Source organism: Choristoneura fumiferana, chromosome 9 (genome assembly GCF_025370935.1).
Source record: "Choristoneura fumiferana chromosome 9, NRCan_CFum_1, whole genome shotgun sequence".
In the NCBI taxonomy this organism is placed as follows: domain Eukaryota; kingdom Metazoa; phylum Arthropoda; class Insecta; order Lepidoptera; family Tortricidae; genus Choristoneura; species Choristoneura fumiferana.
In genome coordinates this window covers 14,303,869-14,322,144 of record NC_133480.1, presented here as the reverse complement: position 1 = coordinate 14,322,144, position 18,276 = coordinate 14,303,869, and the positions used below count along the sequence as shown (strand labels likewise).

Below are 18,276 nucleotides of genomic sequence, written 5' to 3'. Positions count from 1 at the left end.
AGATTGGTTTTTGGAGTCTTTTTGTATTTTTTATTTCAACTCCAAATTTGTTACTTATTTGTTTGTTATTTGTTGTTGTTTGTTTCAGTTTGTATTTTCGTTGGCAAGATGATTCTTTTCTTACTTTATTGAAATAAATAATATACATTATATTATGATGACAATTGAAACATAAATAAACTTAGTTTCTCCAACAGCCAATTTTATTACTATCTTATGGGTTGGGGTAGGGGTTCGCTGTCGTCTAGAAACTATAACAGGGGTACGGGGAGCCATAAGTTTGAGAAACCCTGATTTACACCGTTGAAGCACGATTTCCTGAAAGATAAGTTTCATCACAACGAATCAATGTTTTGTTTACACGAGCTGATAGTGCAGTTAGTTCTTGCGTATATTATTGACTAAAATCATCATCATCATCACCATGTCAGCCGAAAGACGTCCACTCCTGGACCAGGTCGCCGCTCCATCTTGTAGGAGGCCTACCGACAGCTCGTCTCCCGGTCCGGTCTGATGAAGTGGCAGTGGGCGGGGCACATTGCTTGCAGGACTGATGGCCGATGGGGTCAGAAGGTTCTCGAATCGACTAAAATATATTTAAGTAATTATGCCGAAGCCGTGATGGCCAAGTGGTTTGACCTATGGCCTCTCAAGCAGAGGATTGTGGGTTCAAACCCCGGCTCGCACCTCTGAGTTTTTCGAAATTCATGTGCGGAATTACATTTTAAATTTACCACGAGCTTTACGGTGAAGGAAAAACATCGTGAGGAAACCTGCACAAACCTGCGAAGCAATTCAACGGTGTGTGTGAAGTTCCCAATCCGCACTGGGCCCGCGTGGGACATATATAGGCTGGGATGATGATGATGATGAATTATAGTTTATAATAACTCACGGTGTAAATTATATATTTGCAAATACGGAACGCTCGTTAATGTGTCGAAATATTGGAAGCTCGTCGAAAAGCAGCATTAAATCACAATCGGTGCCCTTAGTGTAAGTTTTCGGTTACAAAATACGTCTCAATCGCGTTCGCGTTAAAATCTCAATTTGTATGGAAACACGAACAGCGCCTCTAGCGGAACGTTTGCGATGTTCGTGTTTCCATATAAATTGTGACTTTAACGCGAACGCGATCGAGACGTATTTTATACCGAAAACTTACACTAAGGGCACTGTAGATGTTTCCCGTAGCAAATCGGTTCTACTTTGAAAAAGTCTCGTCGCTCAAATCAGTATGCAAACAAAATAAGATTTCTAAAATAAAACATAGATAAAGTGTTATAAAACGGACATCTAGCTTATCCCCCTAAAACATCGTAGTTAAACACATTTTTGTTAACCTCTTCAAATCTCACGGTAACCGTCTTCCATTGTTAATTACTTGCCTAATCAATGATATCAAACATCTTCTAGTTACGAAAGAAAATTACAAAAGTTTTAGTAAACGAAACTAGTCTCAAAGATTGGAGCTTACAGTAAAGCTGATTCACGAAGATTCGAGATATGGAACATTGGAATAGTTTTCCGATAGTCTTTGACAAATTGGCTATTTGTGGAAAGATAAGTTAGATTAAGGGGCTGTTTCGCCACTTTTAATTGACGGATAAAATGTGATGCCGTCTCCGTCTATTCGAACAAAACAAACAGAGACGGCATCACATTTACCCCTCAAATAAATTTAATTAATGGATGGTGAAACGGCGGGTAAGTCTTATTAGTTATTAAAATGTCATCATTATCATCTTGGCCTATATACGTCTCACTGCAGGGCACAGGCCTCCTCTCACAATGAGAAACTAACTTGTAATTGTAATAGTTAATATTTATTTCATAATTAATAGTTAAGTCTTGGGAACAAAATACAAACAAGTGACAATTAATTTAAAAAAAAGTGTTAATTATTAAAATATACCTATGTAGGTACTTATAGGTAGAGTCTTTCACGGTGACGCGTGCCGTGGTTCATATTACAATGTCATTAATGTCTAATTTTGACAAAATCACGCGTCTTCGTGAATAGCACTAGGTATAAAATAATATCCAAAATTTAGTTATTCTTTGCCATACCACTGTTTGACTTAATTTCATGCCATTCTTTTAATTATCTTCATGTAAAGTATAGACTGCATGTTTCTTACATTAAAACTGCGCACAAATTGTTGTTCACGGCGTGTTCACGGCACGGGGTGGTGAACGACTTTACGTTACTTAGCTGACGTCTGTGACAGGGGTTGTGTCAAAGTTTATGGGTCGTGCGATTCACTTCAAATAGCTAGTCTTGTACAAAATATCGGTTTTCTTTTTCTTTATTTTTCTCGTTTGAATCTTCGGGAAAACGAAGGAGTCCCGAGTGACAATTATATTATGGTTGTAGGTACTGTACCGTCGGGATATAGATATCGATGTTTATTACACTACTTTCTACTACTTTTCTACTTTCTATGCATTTTGAATATAGTTTATATATTCGAGTATCTACCTACTTAACCGTTTCATTTTAACTTTACTAAAAGCTAGAAGTATTCACTAAAAGGAATTTATTTAGCTAACCAATCCTCTTATTACATTCGCGATTCGTGACTTCGACATTAACAAACAATAAAACATTATGTCACGGAAAGCGGCCATTTTAATATCATCCTTACACGGCGAGTAATCTACTAAGTACTTATTCTTTGTATTTTCGTTGTAATTCCGACGTTTCGTCAGCATTTTGTAATGCATGGTGAATTTATTGTTATTAACTCGTAAAATGGTAAATAGCTACCTAAATATGAGTTTAATTACAGAACACACACACACACACACCTCTCCTTTGCACACTCCTCACAGTTTGAGCAATAAATATTTCTATTTCTAAACTTGAAGTATGCTCATGGTTAAATCAAGGGCGGGTTGGGCGAGTCAACAATAAGCCAATCTAACGTAGGGGAGGGGGGTCTCTACAAATATCACGTAATTTTTCCCCCAAGAAACATTTGAAAATTTTGAGAAAACTAAGCCCAAGTTTCACTGTACATTCAAGTGTAAAAATATGAACTTATTCAAAATTACAATAAACTTTGATATATATTTTTAAACTGTAAGGTGCTTTAGGGTAATTCCGTAAACGGGGTTATTCCATTTATTTGAAATTCTCCTAAACGTGTTGATGTTTAACCACTGGCAGCACTTAAATGGACGCCCCATTTACCGCTCCTCGCATCTCTCTAGATGATGCGAGGCGCTGACATCGGTTGGACGTGCAATATATATTTTTTTGGGTCGAGTGCATTTTCGTGCCAAAAAGTTAAATACGAAATAACCCCAACCGCTAACTCTAAAACCTGATAAGTTACAAGATTGAACTATTAATGTTATGACAAATAATCGTTTTTTGCGAATGACTGTGTCAGTCTAAAAGGCCTAGCTATAGTTTAAATTTTTTCCCGAATTACCCCTTTAGGGGTTATTCCAGTGAAGTGATTCCCGAAATAACCCCAGCTTACTTTAGTATGGTAATTGTCTGAGGTATTCAAACTTTCAACTTTTCAAGATTTACATTTTTTTATTTGTGGTGCCAACCTCCATCTATGGACCCCAAGCCAACCTTACCTGCCCGTGGTGCACCCTGCCGTCTGACAGACTGGGCTCTGGCAGCTGGCTGATTGCGGCATAGCGCAGCCAAAATCGCACAGTTAAGTCCCCGGGCCCCGGATGGGCTGCAGCATCGGCGGTGCAATAAACTGTGCCCTACGATCGCCAACTCGCATGCCCAGTGTGGGGATTATGGGCAAACCCCTACCAGAATTAAGCGCACGGCAAAGAGATGGCCCCCAGTTCCCGGTCGCCCGCTATTCCTTGCCATAGTAGCGTTCATGGTAACGGTAGGGCAGAGGATGCTAAGAATCCCGGTCGATCCAAGGCTACCTAAGTAAACTGACCCTGGCTACCTAGAACGGACGGACTTTTAGGACTCTTCTAGCGCAGTTGGAAGTGGAGCTGGAGAACATAAGGGTGGCATATTCAGGAGTTAAGTGAAATACATAGAGAGGGCACCATCATCTTAGACTCGGGCCACCTTCTGTACTTCCGCGAGGATGATCAAACATCACAGGGTGGCGTAGGGTTCCTTGTTAATAGATCCCTCTCTAACAACATTAAAGAGATCTCCAGTGTGTCGAACAGGGTAGCGTACCTGATACTTCGGCTATCAAAACGATGTAGCATGAACTTTATTTAGTTGCTTGCATACTTGCTTCTTTGAAATGATTATGGTTCACGCGAGCGAAACATGCTCACTTGCAAGCTTGCTTAAATGTTTGCTTGCATGCTTGCTTGCTTGCAAGCTAGCTTAAATGATTGCTTAAATGCTTGCTAGCATGCTTGCTTGATTGCTTGCTTCATTGAATGTTTATGATTCACGCGAGCGTAGCCGCGGGTAAAATCTAGTTCAAAATATTAAAGTGACATGGCATTTCTAATTGTTTTATATACTTACTAGTATATTCCCGCGGCTTCGCTCCTCTCCCCCTATTCTGCTATTCGGGGCGGAGACAAAATCTACAATCCACACATCAAAGATCATAATAATCTGTCCAGCTGTTCAAGAGTTATAAATGGTGTAACTAATCCAGCTTTGTTCTATAATATATGTAGATTTAATATTCCTTTGCGGCAATTTTGAGAACCACATTGCGTTTGTGGGTTATTTCGGAATACAGATATTGAAAAAATCTGTAACTGTGGATATTACTAACGAAATAAAAAATAAAAATGAATGGGGTAATTTCAGCCTAAAAAGAAATATGAACCTTGAGCCAAATTATAATAAAGTCCACCTTTCAATAACACGCAGAATAACCCCGCTATATTCCGAAATAGCCCCTGTGCAAAAAAAATAAGTAACTAGTTTTTGAATACCAATATTTCCATAAATCGATCATATTTTAGAAACTTTTTTATATAGTATATAAGATCGATTAGTGGAAACGACAGAAATATCCTAAGACTTTAAATATAATGTACCAACTCGGAGTAATTAACGAAATTACAAACGTCATGTCAACTCATCAAAAATCCACGTGGAATTACCCCAAAGCACCTTACTAGTGTGTTGGATATCCTGGCTGCAGCATCAGCTCATCGTGTTGCCACCATTGCATTGTATGTAGAATCAATACTGGTGTGCTGGATATCCTGGCTGTAGCATCAGCTCGTCGTGTTGCCACCACTGCATTGTATGTAGAATCAATTACTGATCAAAACGATTCCAAACACGACATATGTGCTATTATTTTTTATAGAGTGTACTAGTGTGCTGGATATCCTGGCTGCAGCATCAGCTCATCCTGTTGCCACCATTGCATTGTTTGTAGAATCAATACTGATCAAAACGAACCCAAACACGATATATCTGCTATAGTTTTATTAAGAGTGTACCTACTAGTGTTCTGGATATCCTGGCTGCAGCATCAGGCCGAGAACTCTATAATCTTGCATAGCTATATTGTATTCATGGGTGTTTCAAATTTTAGGTCCCAAATATGTTTGAAAGTAAAGTAAATATCCATTATGCGTCTAAGATTCCTACCGCAGCGAACAAAAGAGCTGATGATCTTGAAATGGCTGAACCGATTTTGATAAATCATGTCTAAGATCCATCGCTAGAAAACCAGCTTTCAAATAAAAAAAAACCGCATTCAAATCGGTCCACCCGTTTAAGAGCTATGGTGCCACAGACAGACACACAGACACACACACATAGCGGTCAAACTTATAACACCCCTCTTTTTCGTCGGGGTTAAAAATAAGTACCTTAGGCTCTTATTCCGACGCAATAAGGCCGAAGTAAAATATTTCTGAGTGGTTCGAATAGATACTTATTTCTGCATTTGACTGTAAGTGTTTACCTTATCCGTTGCTTTTAACCCTATCTTAACAACGCCAAGCTTAGAATGAGGGCTATCGTTTTTCGTCTCACTAGATGGCGCACTGTTGTGTAAGGTTTTTAAGTATGGCTTTCAAAGTCTGTTATTACGGGCGTGAAAACAAAGTTTAGATTAAAATCATATTTAATACACCTTAAAACCGTACCATAAAAATATCGAGCAACCACAGTGTTGCGTAGTCCCGTTTTGTTCGGAAAAAAGGGAGGACAAAAGTTTCCGAAAGACAAAACTGTCTCAAAACACAGACATTCATTGCCCCGTAACGCATAATTGCCATAATTAATTTCAGGTAATGCAAAATATTCTCAAAATTATTCCAATTATAAATAAACCCGCGTAGCTCACCCAAAAACTATGAGATTTGACATTTCGGAGACCTCACGCTACACTAGCGCTTCTAGCGGCGAATTCATACGCGATAGCCCTCATTGCCATGGACCAAGCAGTGAAAGTGTTGGGATGCCCGCTGCCCATTAGTGCCCATATGTGCTCGTGCTAGACTTTTTAATATGCAGCGAGCGAAGAAGCGCAGGGCCGGATTGTAACAGTTAATTCATTTAATGATAATTATCACGATTTAATCCTGTGATTAATTCTCTAAGTGCGGGATTAAGTATGCTTTAAACTTTTTTTATTCTGGTTGAATTATCGTCGGTTAGATTAATTTATGACTCTGAATGCGGTAGTAAGACGTGGATCGTTTAATTGCACTTATTAACCGCATAGCAAATTCATTTTTATTGAGCGAAGTCTGTACCACTACCATGAGTTTACAGTGACCGTACAAAATAGCGACGGCGTAAAATATTTGTAGGGGCGCTGTACAATTCTCCATACAAATAATTTACGCCGTCGCCATCGAGTACGGTCACTGTAAACTCATGGTAGTGATACCTACTTAAATTTTTCTCTCAAATGATTAGGATTTCTATTTTCTCTAAGCTCTGATTCCGTTTTAAAATTTCTTCTTTTAATCCTCATCTTACGTAGGACCTTTGTTTTTTACGCATTATTAAATAAATTAAAATGCCAATAATTTCAATGGAACTTACACACTGATATAGGCTACTTTTGAACCCAAGAAAATGTATGATTCCCATGATAAATACCAAGCATTTCTGTATAAAAATAAAATAACTAAGGTGATATCACTTGTGTCTTGAAACAGCTTGTAACTAAATGAATAGATATGACACGGATGCATTAACGACCTCCCCCGAGTCCGTCCCCGCATTAGCGCAACGTCGTGACAAACTCTTGCGCATAATGCGACGCATCCTAATCGATCATAATGGTTATCGTTACAAATGTCGGCCTTAATAACAGTGGTGTAAAACTGAAGATGGTTTAGCAGCGATTTGTAACTTACGTCAATTTAGTTTTGATGAATGGCATAATTGTGTGGCCTAATGTCTGGGTCGATTTAAGGATGGTATGGGGGGGAGGCAGCGAACACAACAAAGATAGACACAAAGGAACTGCATCAACTTTCATACTTTGAAATACAACATTCCAATGTATTAGTAGAATAATAAAATTGGGGAGTTTTCTAGGTTAAAAAATATAATTTTATTTAGATTCAGAAAATATGGGACGTGTTTTTCTGTCTTTTGTCAATCAAACAATGAAAAATTACAAAGATGAGTCGCTTCTTAGTTCGGGGATAGATAGTGATCGCTTTATTTTGCTTCATAAGTTTGTTGCCGTGAAGTAGCAGTGCTTGCACTGTTGTGTTTCGGCGTGGAGAGTAAGACAGCCGGTGAAATTACTGGCACTTAAGGTATCCCATCTTAGGCCTCTAGGTTGGCAACGCATCCGCAATACCCCTGGTGTTGCAGATGTTTATGAGCGGTGATGATCTCTTACCATCAGGAGACCCACTTGCTTGTTTGCCATCCAGTCGAACAAAAAGAAAAGAAAAAAAATTAAGTTACTTTTTTTGTTCGCATTCTTACCGAAGTCGAATTTGGCGCACTGTAAATAACATGTATTATAAAACTAACCTAAAAAACAGAAAACAGTACGGTTCTTTAAATTTATATATAGCAAACGTTTCCTCAAGATGTTTTCCTTCACCGCAAAGCTCGTGCGAAGCAATTCAATGGTGCGTGTGAAGTTCCCAATCCGCACTGGGCCCGCGTGGGAACTATGGCCCAAGCCCTCTTGTTCTGAGAGGAGGCCTCTGCCCAGCAGTGGGACGTCGTATATAGGCTGGGATGGATAGCAAACGTTGGTATAGCAAGGTGAAATTATGACAATTGAAATTATGGGAAACAAAGCCGTTTGTTATTCTACGTTCTAAATGCATAATATTAGCACCTCGGTAATACTGTTTGTCACATAAGCAAATGGTAATTCCGACTATTATATTAGTCTCTCTAAACAAACAACTTTCAGTATTGAGAAGGAAGACAAAATCTATCAATCTTAATCCGATAACACCGAACATAGTATCGCTTGGACAGTTAAATATATGCATTTACGTTCTAACGAGCCGATACTGACGTCAACATTACTTTGATGAAAACCCAGCTAATTTGCGAGTCAGAAGAGTTTCGTAACACCCGATGAAAAATCTCTACCATATGCGTTGTTAGCTCTACTAGAATTTGACCATAGAGATTAGGATAATCGAGATAAATCTCGCTGTATTGTTCTATTAATGATAAAGGATATTTGTTTGTTAGTACTTTACCTAGTTTGGGAGTCAGAATATTTCACTATTCTCGTGACTTCTCTGTAAAAACTTACCTTAATTATTGAGCATTGTATTTTGTTTCATGTTGATTGTATGTACGGTCAAGGACTGAAATTCATGAGGCACCCTAGAGCCATTTCACAGTAAACGTCATAGTGACATCGCATTAATTCTTCTTCTCTTTTAAGATATGGCTTTTCTGTCCTAATTAATAGGACAATTTCGCCAGTGTCAAGGTAAACTCTCTTTGAGAGGGACGTTGTACGGTGATTGTAGTTTTTGCAACTTGATAGTAAAATTCCAGAAACCACGTGGAGACAACTTGCGCTTTAAAAAATGCCAGACACGAGAGCAATATAGAATTTTGTGATCACTGTTCACTGTCAAGGTTAATCGCCGCATAAAACACTATCAAAATTATACTTCAACTGGCCAAAGAAACAGAAATAGCAAAATTAGATATTGTCTACATCTGCCATGTTCGAATGCTACAAATCGAATCCATCGCATTAATTAACAATGAAAATCGTAACGACTTTTCCTTTGAAATGGTTCCATGGTGGCTCATGAATTAAAGCCCTTGGGTATACAATAAATATTTATTTTATTTTATTATTTACTTGTTTGTAAAAAAGTAAAGTTTTCTCCTATCTACATAGGACTGTGACTTAACCTTTATTCTAAATACGACGTGTACTTTGAAATAATACTTAGACAATCATGTTACAGTGAACTTATTATGAATGTCGGCCTGTACATCTCTTACAATAATGTTATGATTTTAACAAGCCAGTTCAATTTTGCAAGAGAGATCTCATTGTGTTGCGATCCCGAGATTTCCCATCACTCATCGTACCGGAAGAGTTGACATTTAAAAAATAAAAAGCTTATTGTCTGTGGTAAAAGTGAAGTACCAGAGACAAGGCAGAGGTTGTGAAAACGCCCTAGTTTAAATTGTGTGTCTATGGTTCAAGTATTCACATAAGTTGATAATGTAGCAAGATGAATGGCAAGTAGGGCGCCTCTCAAGCGTAGAATGATACGCAGAAGGTTGCCATGGACGAATTTCTCTAAATTTTCTATTTTCTAATTGTTATGTTAACCATTGTTGTTTCTTTGATGTCTATTATTACAAAGTAATTACGTGACTTTTATTTTTAACGTCTTTTTCGTACTTTATAATAGTCATTTCGTACCCTTTGTGTCCTACAACAGAGACTTTATTTTGTTTTTAATTTACTGCTGAAGTTGACTGTAACACTATAAGTAATTCAGTAATTCAAATAAGGAAGACATTTTGTAAAGCAGCCAGTACTTTCAACGCGCGTTCTTTTTTCAAATAGTTTACACAAATGCACGGTCTGCAAACATAGACAATGACGTATCGTTCTTTTGTTTTAAAACGTACAGATACAGCCCGCTTGAAATTTGCACTATTCACTTCGGATAACATTATTCAAAATTATGGTGATTGTGCGTTTATTTACATAAGTAAACAAACATGTTATGTTTGTTTGAGTCCCAACGCATGCAGTTTTAACGTGCGTGTTACTTATGAATTGCGTATTTGTTGTAGTATCTTACTTAGAAAGCCGCATCAATGTTGTTTGTAGATGTAGTTTGTCTTTGGAATTGCCGTGGAATTGTAATTTATAACTGCTGTCTGCCGACTGGACGTAATAAATGATCTAATCTACTGAAAACATAATTGCACACCTTAGTATATTACGCGTGCATTTCTCCTTAAGTGTTGTTTTGCCTTTTGATGTCTGTTATATAAGATTTACTAAGTAACTACCTTACTGTCAATACAAAGCTGGGTCAAGGCCTTTTTTTCTTTTATTTAAATTGTCACTATACTTTGATAATTATTGCATCATTCGACTTACAGCTAAACTTTATTTTCTCAACCGCAAATTTTTGATACATGTTTACGACCTTCTATTTTGTTTTTACGTCGCCATAAATACATACATATCGTCCGTAATCATCAAAAGTGAGAGAGTAAACACAAGCAAATCATTAAGCGAGTGCCTAAAGAATAAGTTTTTGGTAAAAATTTCGTTTTTTAAACAAGCTTTTCTTGCTGGCTGTACTTTTTGTTGACTGTACTTGCATTGTCACCCAAACTACATTTGCATACGAAATTTCAAGTCGATGCCATTAACCGTTGAAGAGTTCCGTCCTATGGAGACGATCCTGGGCGGACTACCAGGATGTCACTACCAGATTATTGTCTTGTCACGCAATCTACATAAATATACCAAATTTCAAGTCAATCCCACTACTGGAAGTTGGTCGAATTTAACTTACAAGATTTGATTACAGACAGACAGACAGCAGACAACGAGACAGGTGAAACTAAATAAAAGCTTGTAAAAACAGTGGTCACACATACAAAACAACAATAAATTTTGTCTGTGGTTATTCTTCGTTTTTTTTAAGCATAAGAAATAAAGTGCCTAAATAATCCAAACCTGACATATAATTGAAAAATGCTTTTAGAAAGTAATTATTCACTGATTTTTTAAATCTTAGATTTTGTTGCGCAAGTGCATTTCTAGCAAAAAAAAAAACAAATAATATATGTAAGTACTACCAATTAAAAAACAGTTGAATACTCATTTACGGTTTCATAACTTCTTCATCAATTATTAAAAAGTGTAAACAGACTTATTTTCCATCGATTGTCGTACGAGACACGAGGCAATGCACGAGGCGAGAGTGTAAATGTAGCATAACGATTCACGAACCTTGGTGCCAATTAGTCTTCCTCATAAAACAAATGATCATCAGATTACCCGACGGATTGATTGTGAACAAAAACCCAGTTTCCGCCTCTAACGGAAGTAAGCGACAGTTTTTTTTTACTTTATGCATTTCCCGTCTATTGTCTATGGTATGTGGAAACACTAAAGTTCTTACTGAAGTTACATAAAATGTAATGGCATAAAGGCAATTATGTTTAATGACAATGTGAATTGATTTAGAATCAAAATGTCGGTCTTTCTTTATTTGTTCACGTTATTGATATAATTTAATTAGGTATAATAGCTGCAGACTACTTTTTCAGGTCACAAGCTATAATTTACAGATTTGTATAATTATCATTGTTATAACATATGCAAAAAATCAACGATATAATATTATAAACATATATTGTTCATACCTACCAATTAAATTGTATGCATAACTGAAAAAGTAAAACCGGCTTTAGAGCCCATTGTCTAGTTATAACGACTTGGCTGTTATTTTTTAAACACATTGACTCTTTATTATATAACAAACTGCTCTTTACGAAAATATTTCCCAAACGGCATAATCATTATTATTTGATGCTCAAATCAAACATAGACATACTCAAGTACAGATGCAGTGAATAATGTTTCGCCGTCGTATTTTGTCGCAAAAGTTCGTATTTGCTTTCTCAACCAGCTTATTGAAGTTTACAAAACAAGATAAATATAAACTTACCCGAAAAAATACGATGGTAAAACATTATTCAATAGATCTCTATACAAACCACACTTAGCAATCGTAGGCCCTAAGATCACCAAACTTATAAGCCTGGATTCAAGTTCTAGATCTAACGCAATCTCTTCTTCCCCAGGAGTTGGAACAAGAGAAACATCTGCTGCGCCGGCGGCTGGACACTACGCAGGGAGAGTACGAATCCAGGATTCTGGAGCTCCAGAATGACATCCGCGAGCTCACCACCAAGATCGGGTCCCGGGATACCTCAGTCAAACAGGTAAACCTCTTACACTTCTTGTAGTTGTGATTATAATCACCATCATTTGTACGAGGACGTCATCTGATGAGGTTATGTTCAGATTTTAGCAACAATTAGTCGGCCTTCACGCTCAGGACCCAAAGCTATAGTATAGAACATACAATATTTCTTAATGGCCCAATGACCGTTCCACTGCTGGACAATGGGCACCTCTTTCCTTTTCGATATGCCTGTGCTTCGATGGTCATCTCACGGAACCCAATGACTAGTGATTACAGGCGTTGAGAGTGCCTTAATTCATGCTTATCTCCATTATTAACGCCATCAACAGGTGGTGTTAGTTTTAAGATCACCGAGTTCAAACCAAAATCCAAGTTCGATGTAACGCGATTTTGATTTTCTTATATCAACTGAGCTCTCATCTCATCAACTGGGTGCCTTGCCATAAAGTGTCATATTAAAATGGTGATATTGGCTATCTGGATCTGAGTGAGGGGCTGCTTGACAAGCTTGACCGCCTTCAGAATGTATGTATACGATACATTTTTGGACTCCGCAAGTACGACCACGTGTCTAATTTCAGGGTACAGCTGAAGTGGTTGCCTATAAGGGATCGTAGGAACATCCACGTTCTGTCATTACTTTTCAACACTCTTTTTAATCCTTCTGCTCCCTTATACCTTTCCGAGCGTTTCAGCTACTTGGCTGCTGGCAGTCAGTATCGGTTACGATCGAGTACCAATCTCCTTTTAGCCTGTCCTTCTGCCTCTTCCAAAACATACTCTAAATATTTTACAGTGCAAGCTGCCAGGCTGTGGAATCGGTTACCGACCTCCATCAGGCAATCTCCCACTGTAGGATCTTTCAGGGAGGGCTTGAGAAGGATGTGGCTTACACCTTCTCCTTAAACATTTGAGGACATTTCCTTTGTTTTATATTCGCATGTATAAAATGTATTATGGTTATATACATAGTAGTTTATTGATTTATTTATATTGTAGTTTATGTATTATATTGTTTAAAAGACTGTATAGTAGTTTCCACAATTTTTTTACTCTTAAACTCACTCTTTGTCGGACCCTAACTGGTTACTCCTCTCATCTACTCAAAGGTTGACTGGTAGAGATCCCTTAAAGGGATAAGTCCGCCTTTGTACAAGTATCTCAAAGTTTGTCAATTGTGTTTTGTTTCTTTTCTTTTGTACAATAAAGAGTTTACATACATACATACATAAAATAAGACAAACTATTACGTAAAACAGTTCTCCATTCTTTCCATTTGCACCATGGAAAAGCAAGCATTCCTACCATTATCCACGGTGATTTGCCACAATAGCCGACGAAGGGTCATGTTGCAATTGATTCGAAAACTCGTCGATTTGTAACTTTCCGTTGGACATCCATCAGTGTTGGTAATATTTCATGCTTGTTGAATTAGTTCAGGTTACATTGGATTTAAGTTCAATGATCAAGGCGTCGGATTTCAATTTTAAAGATTGACGTTACTGTAAATTATGAGTCATGGAGTGTGACACCAGTCAGTTCAGTTATGACTAAGAGAATAAGTTTTTGTTAAAAATTAAATTTTTAATACAAGTTTTTATTGTTGACTGGACTTTTTGTTGATTATACTTGCATTATCATTTTACTACATTTCCGTACCAAATTTCAAGTCGATGCCGTAAACTGCTGAGGAGTTCCCTCCTGCGGAGACGATCCTGGCTGGACCACCAGGATGTCTGATTTATATAAGTAGGTATGCCAAATTTGAAGTCAATCCAACCACTAGAAGTGAGTCAAATTTAGCTTCCAAGATTTAACATATACTAACGGGTATAAGTTTCATAAAAGCTAGTAACAAAGTAACAGGCGAGTCGAAGGAATCAACAGCCGCTAAGGTTTTAGGGGGATAATATGCAATTGCAGCAATTGAAGACTTTGTGTGTGTTTGTGCGAGGATACATAAATGCGTGTGCGTTGTAGGATCTGAGGGCACGGTAGTGCCCCCGCCAAGTCAAGCAAAACAAAACAAAAGGCACGGCTGTAGGTACCATACTTTTCTCGAAGTCATTCAGGCTATTTTCAATACTTATATCTCACAGAAAGCTTGAGCACTCTTTCCGCCATTTCCGAGGAAAAAAATGATAAGTTTTCGATGCAGCCAGGTGGAACATGTTCGAAATAAAAACGGCAACCATACAGAAGTGAGTAAAGTTTTTTTAAACACGCGTTTACTTTTTAAGTGATTGCCCCGACTTCTAGGCAATCAGGCGTCTTAGTGTCGTATGTTTCTGATTTTTATCTTAGACATTGCATTGGCTTGCGAGTGAATTTTGTAATGCGTTACGTTCTGTGGCCTTAAGTTATGTCGAGGCATATTTTTTGTCCACGCAAATAGGCTCAAAATACAGTGCAGAGTAAAACAATACCAACATCCTTGGCCCTTGCATTAACGACAAAAAAAGATTCGAATGTGATTAGCATTGAACCTCGGCCAGTATCAAGCCCAAGGCCAGCAGTGCCCATTGTTGGGCTTTCGGCGAATTCAATTTTAAAATATCATTAACGTAATATGTTAGCTAAAATTGTGGCTATTATGTTAGAAGGTGAGAAATTAAAGATTCTAAAGAATAACAATAAGAACTTTATTTGATTTCTCCACCAACAAGTTACTGTAATGTAGGAGTTAGTTTTTATAAGTGTAATTGAAAGACCTCGAGTGGCGCCTACGAACTGGGAGGCGAAATGACTACTGGCATAGCACACAAGCCGTGGCGTGCACCCAGAAGAAGGGATACGGATTAGCCCGAAACATGTCGAGCTAAACTCGATTTAAGACGTGAGTTATCTAGGTTTATTTCACTTTAAATATGAGTGAGTCTCACGGTAGTTCCATATTCAAAACTTCACGTTATTCTAAACGTGTGAACCGAACGTAATGGAACAGACAGGAACAGATTACAGAACACCGGCTTCGACAAATGCTTCCAAATGCTACAAATAGGATTACACTCGGGTTCCCAAAATGCTAATTACGCGTACAAGTGGACACTCGGGGCTTCTCGAGCAAGCGGGTGTTAATGTTAATCACGTATAGAGATATACACTAAATATGTATAATGGATAATGGCTATTTCACTTAAGGGTAGAGCAGTGAGACAGAACAGTTCGAAAGGACATAGTTATTTAAATCCCGGGTGGGCCCTTAAACGGGAGCAAATAATAAGTTTTTGGTTTTTGGTGTTTTTTGCAGGTGGTAGGACCTTGTGCAAGGTCCGCCCGGATTGCTACCACCATCTTGCTCGCTAATCCTGCCGTGAAACAGCAGTGCTTGCACTGTTGTGTTTCGGCGTGGAGAGTAAGACAGCCGGTGAAATTACTGGCACTTGAGGTATCCCATCTTAGGCCTCTAGGTTGGCAACGCATCTGCAATCCGCCTGGTGTTGCAGGTGTCTATGGGCGGTGGTGATCTCTTATCATCAGTAGACCCACTTGCTCGTTTGCCATCCAGTTGAATAAAAAAAAAAACATGTTTACAAGTCTTTTTGTTGACTGTACTTGTATTGTCACCCAAAATACATTTGAATACCAAATTTCAAGTCGATTGCCATTAACTGTTGAAGAGTTCCGTCCTGTGGAGAAGATCCTGGTCGGACTACCAGGATGTCACTATCAGATTATTGTATTGTCACCAGATTTACATAAGTTTACCAAATTTCAACTCGATCGGACTACTGAAAGTGGGTCAAATTTAACTTGCAAGATTTGACCCAAATAAATAAATAAACGAACAGGGCAAGTTAAATAAAAGCTTGTACTAAAATAAAATATACTTAGATCGTAATCGTGAAACTGAACGACATTAGTTCAGCGAGTTTTAAAAATAATTAGTTTTTTTTCTATTAGGTACACTTAAAAGGTTATTGGAAGAAGCTAGCTTTTTTATAACCTCCGACGCTAAAAGAGGGGTGTTACGAGTATAAGTTTGACCACTATGTGTGTCTGTGTGTCTGTCTGTCTGTGGCACCGTAGCTCTTAAACAGGTGAACCGATTTGAATGCGGTTTTTTTTATTTGAAAGCAGGGTTTCTAGCGATGGTTCTTAGACATGTTTTATCAAAATCGGTCCAGCCGTTTTTGAGATATTGAACTTTGAAGTGACAATGTCGGAGGTTTTCCAATTTTTTCTTGGTTAGGTTAGGTTAGGTAAGTAGATGCCAATAGACAGTGAGTCTTCAATGCCCGGACGTTCATAGTGAAGGTGATATATTGTTTGTATGTTGGTAACTAGGCAAAGTACCAAGGGCACGCCAAACCCCATCATTCGTATTACGCCATTTCCACGAAACTTTGGTCCCTAAGCGTTTCACGGTCAATGTTACACGCCTATAAAATTAACTTTTTCTATTTAATGCCTGCTACATTTTATATTTGGCTTTGGGGATACGTTAGCTGTAGATTTTGCGTCGTTGTTTGTAAATATAACTATGACATGATTGAGTAGGTACGTATCTTTAACTAGTAGACATTTTTTTTGAATTAGTTCCTTTTTAAACATTTTGGGAATAAAATGAATAGACTTGCAAGAAAAGTCGTGCAAGTTGCATTACATTGCGGCTCTCGATTGACCTCAACAAACTCGTTGGCTTTACGGCCTCGCAATGTAATGCAACTTGCAAGATTTTTCTTGCAAGTCTAAACTCGGCTATAGATAGGTAGGGTGTTGGCTTGCTTATTTTGAAATTCGAAACATGTAGAAATAACAAAAGATAAAGATATTAGTATCCGTGAATATATTTTTTAATAAATAGCTGGCAAACGAGCATGCGGGTGACCTGATGGTAAGCGATCACCGCCACCCATGGACTCCTACAAAATTATTAGGACTGCGAGTGCGTTGCCGGTCTAAAGGAGGATAGAGGAGGGGGGGGGGGATAAATGTATGTCGAGTAGTATAATTGGAGTAAGAATGCGAATTCAATTCTTGTATATAATGTAGGCATGCATCTTTGCTATTCATTCAATTTTAAAACAGTTATATTATAACGTCTGTCTGTCTTTGTCAATATCCATCTAAATAAAATGATCCTACTTTGCATACACTTTGCTTAGGAGAATGCCTCTGCTAACACTGGAATATTTATAGATACCTACAAATTTGTACGAAACCCTCGGTGCGCGAGTCCAACTTGCGCTTGGCCGGTTTTCTTTATTTTATATCCTGCTTAACACAGCAATCCGTCATGGAGATTTAGCTATTTCTTAAATTAATGTCTGATTTTCGTTTCCTTAAACAAGGAGAGTTGTCTATTGACCTCTCTATTGTTTGGAGAATCAGTCAAAATACTAACAATCATAAGACCACCTGTTGCCTCCCATCCTGTCCTTGGCAAACGACAAACATAGAGGATGTCAGAGTTTGCTATCCGTCGAGTACATCCTTAATAATTAGAAGCTGGGCAGCAACCGGCACCAACTGTACCTAATGTAAGTCACAAGCGACAGGAGGGTATACCTTTTATAACCCCCGACGCAAAAAGAGGGGTGTTATAAGTTTGACCGCTATGTGTGTCTGTGTGTCTGTCTGTCTGTGGCACCGTAGCTCTTAAACGGGTGGACCGATTTGAATGCGGTTTATTTATTTGAAATCAGGTTTTCTAGCGGTTAAGCCGTTTTTGAGATATTCAACTTTGAAGTGACAAAGTCGGGGGTTTTCCAACTTTTTGTTGTTTTACATAACCTAACCTAACAAACAAAAAGTTTTGATGAAACATGGTACAGTCACCAGCATTAATATCTGCCACAGCGGATCGTGCAAAAATATCTGACACGTCCTCCCGGCCCTAGAAATAGAGTCTTGTTGTGTCAGATATTGGTGCTGGTGACTGTACAGAGTAAAACGATATCGATTCCC

General features: G+C 38.1%; 1 protein-coding gene across 1 annotated transcript in view; it reads left to right on the top strand.

Annotated features, from left to right (window-relative positions):
- Positions 1-18,276, top strand: part of LOC141431378 (bicaudal D-related protein homolog) — a 161,185-nt gene that overhangs the window by 101,559 nt on the left and 41,350 nt on the right. Inside the window, exon 2 of the mRNA XM_074092549.1 lies at positions 12,242-12,382. Coding sequence (XP_073948650.1) covers positions 12,242-12,382 — 141 coding nt within the window. The remainder of the gene's footprint in view (positions 1-12,241; positions 12,383-18,276) is intronic.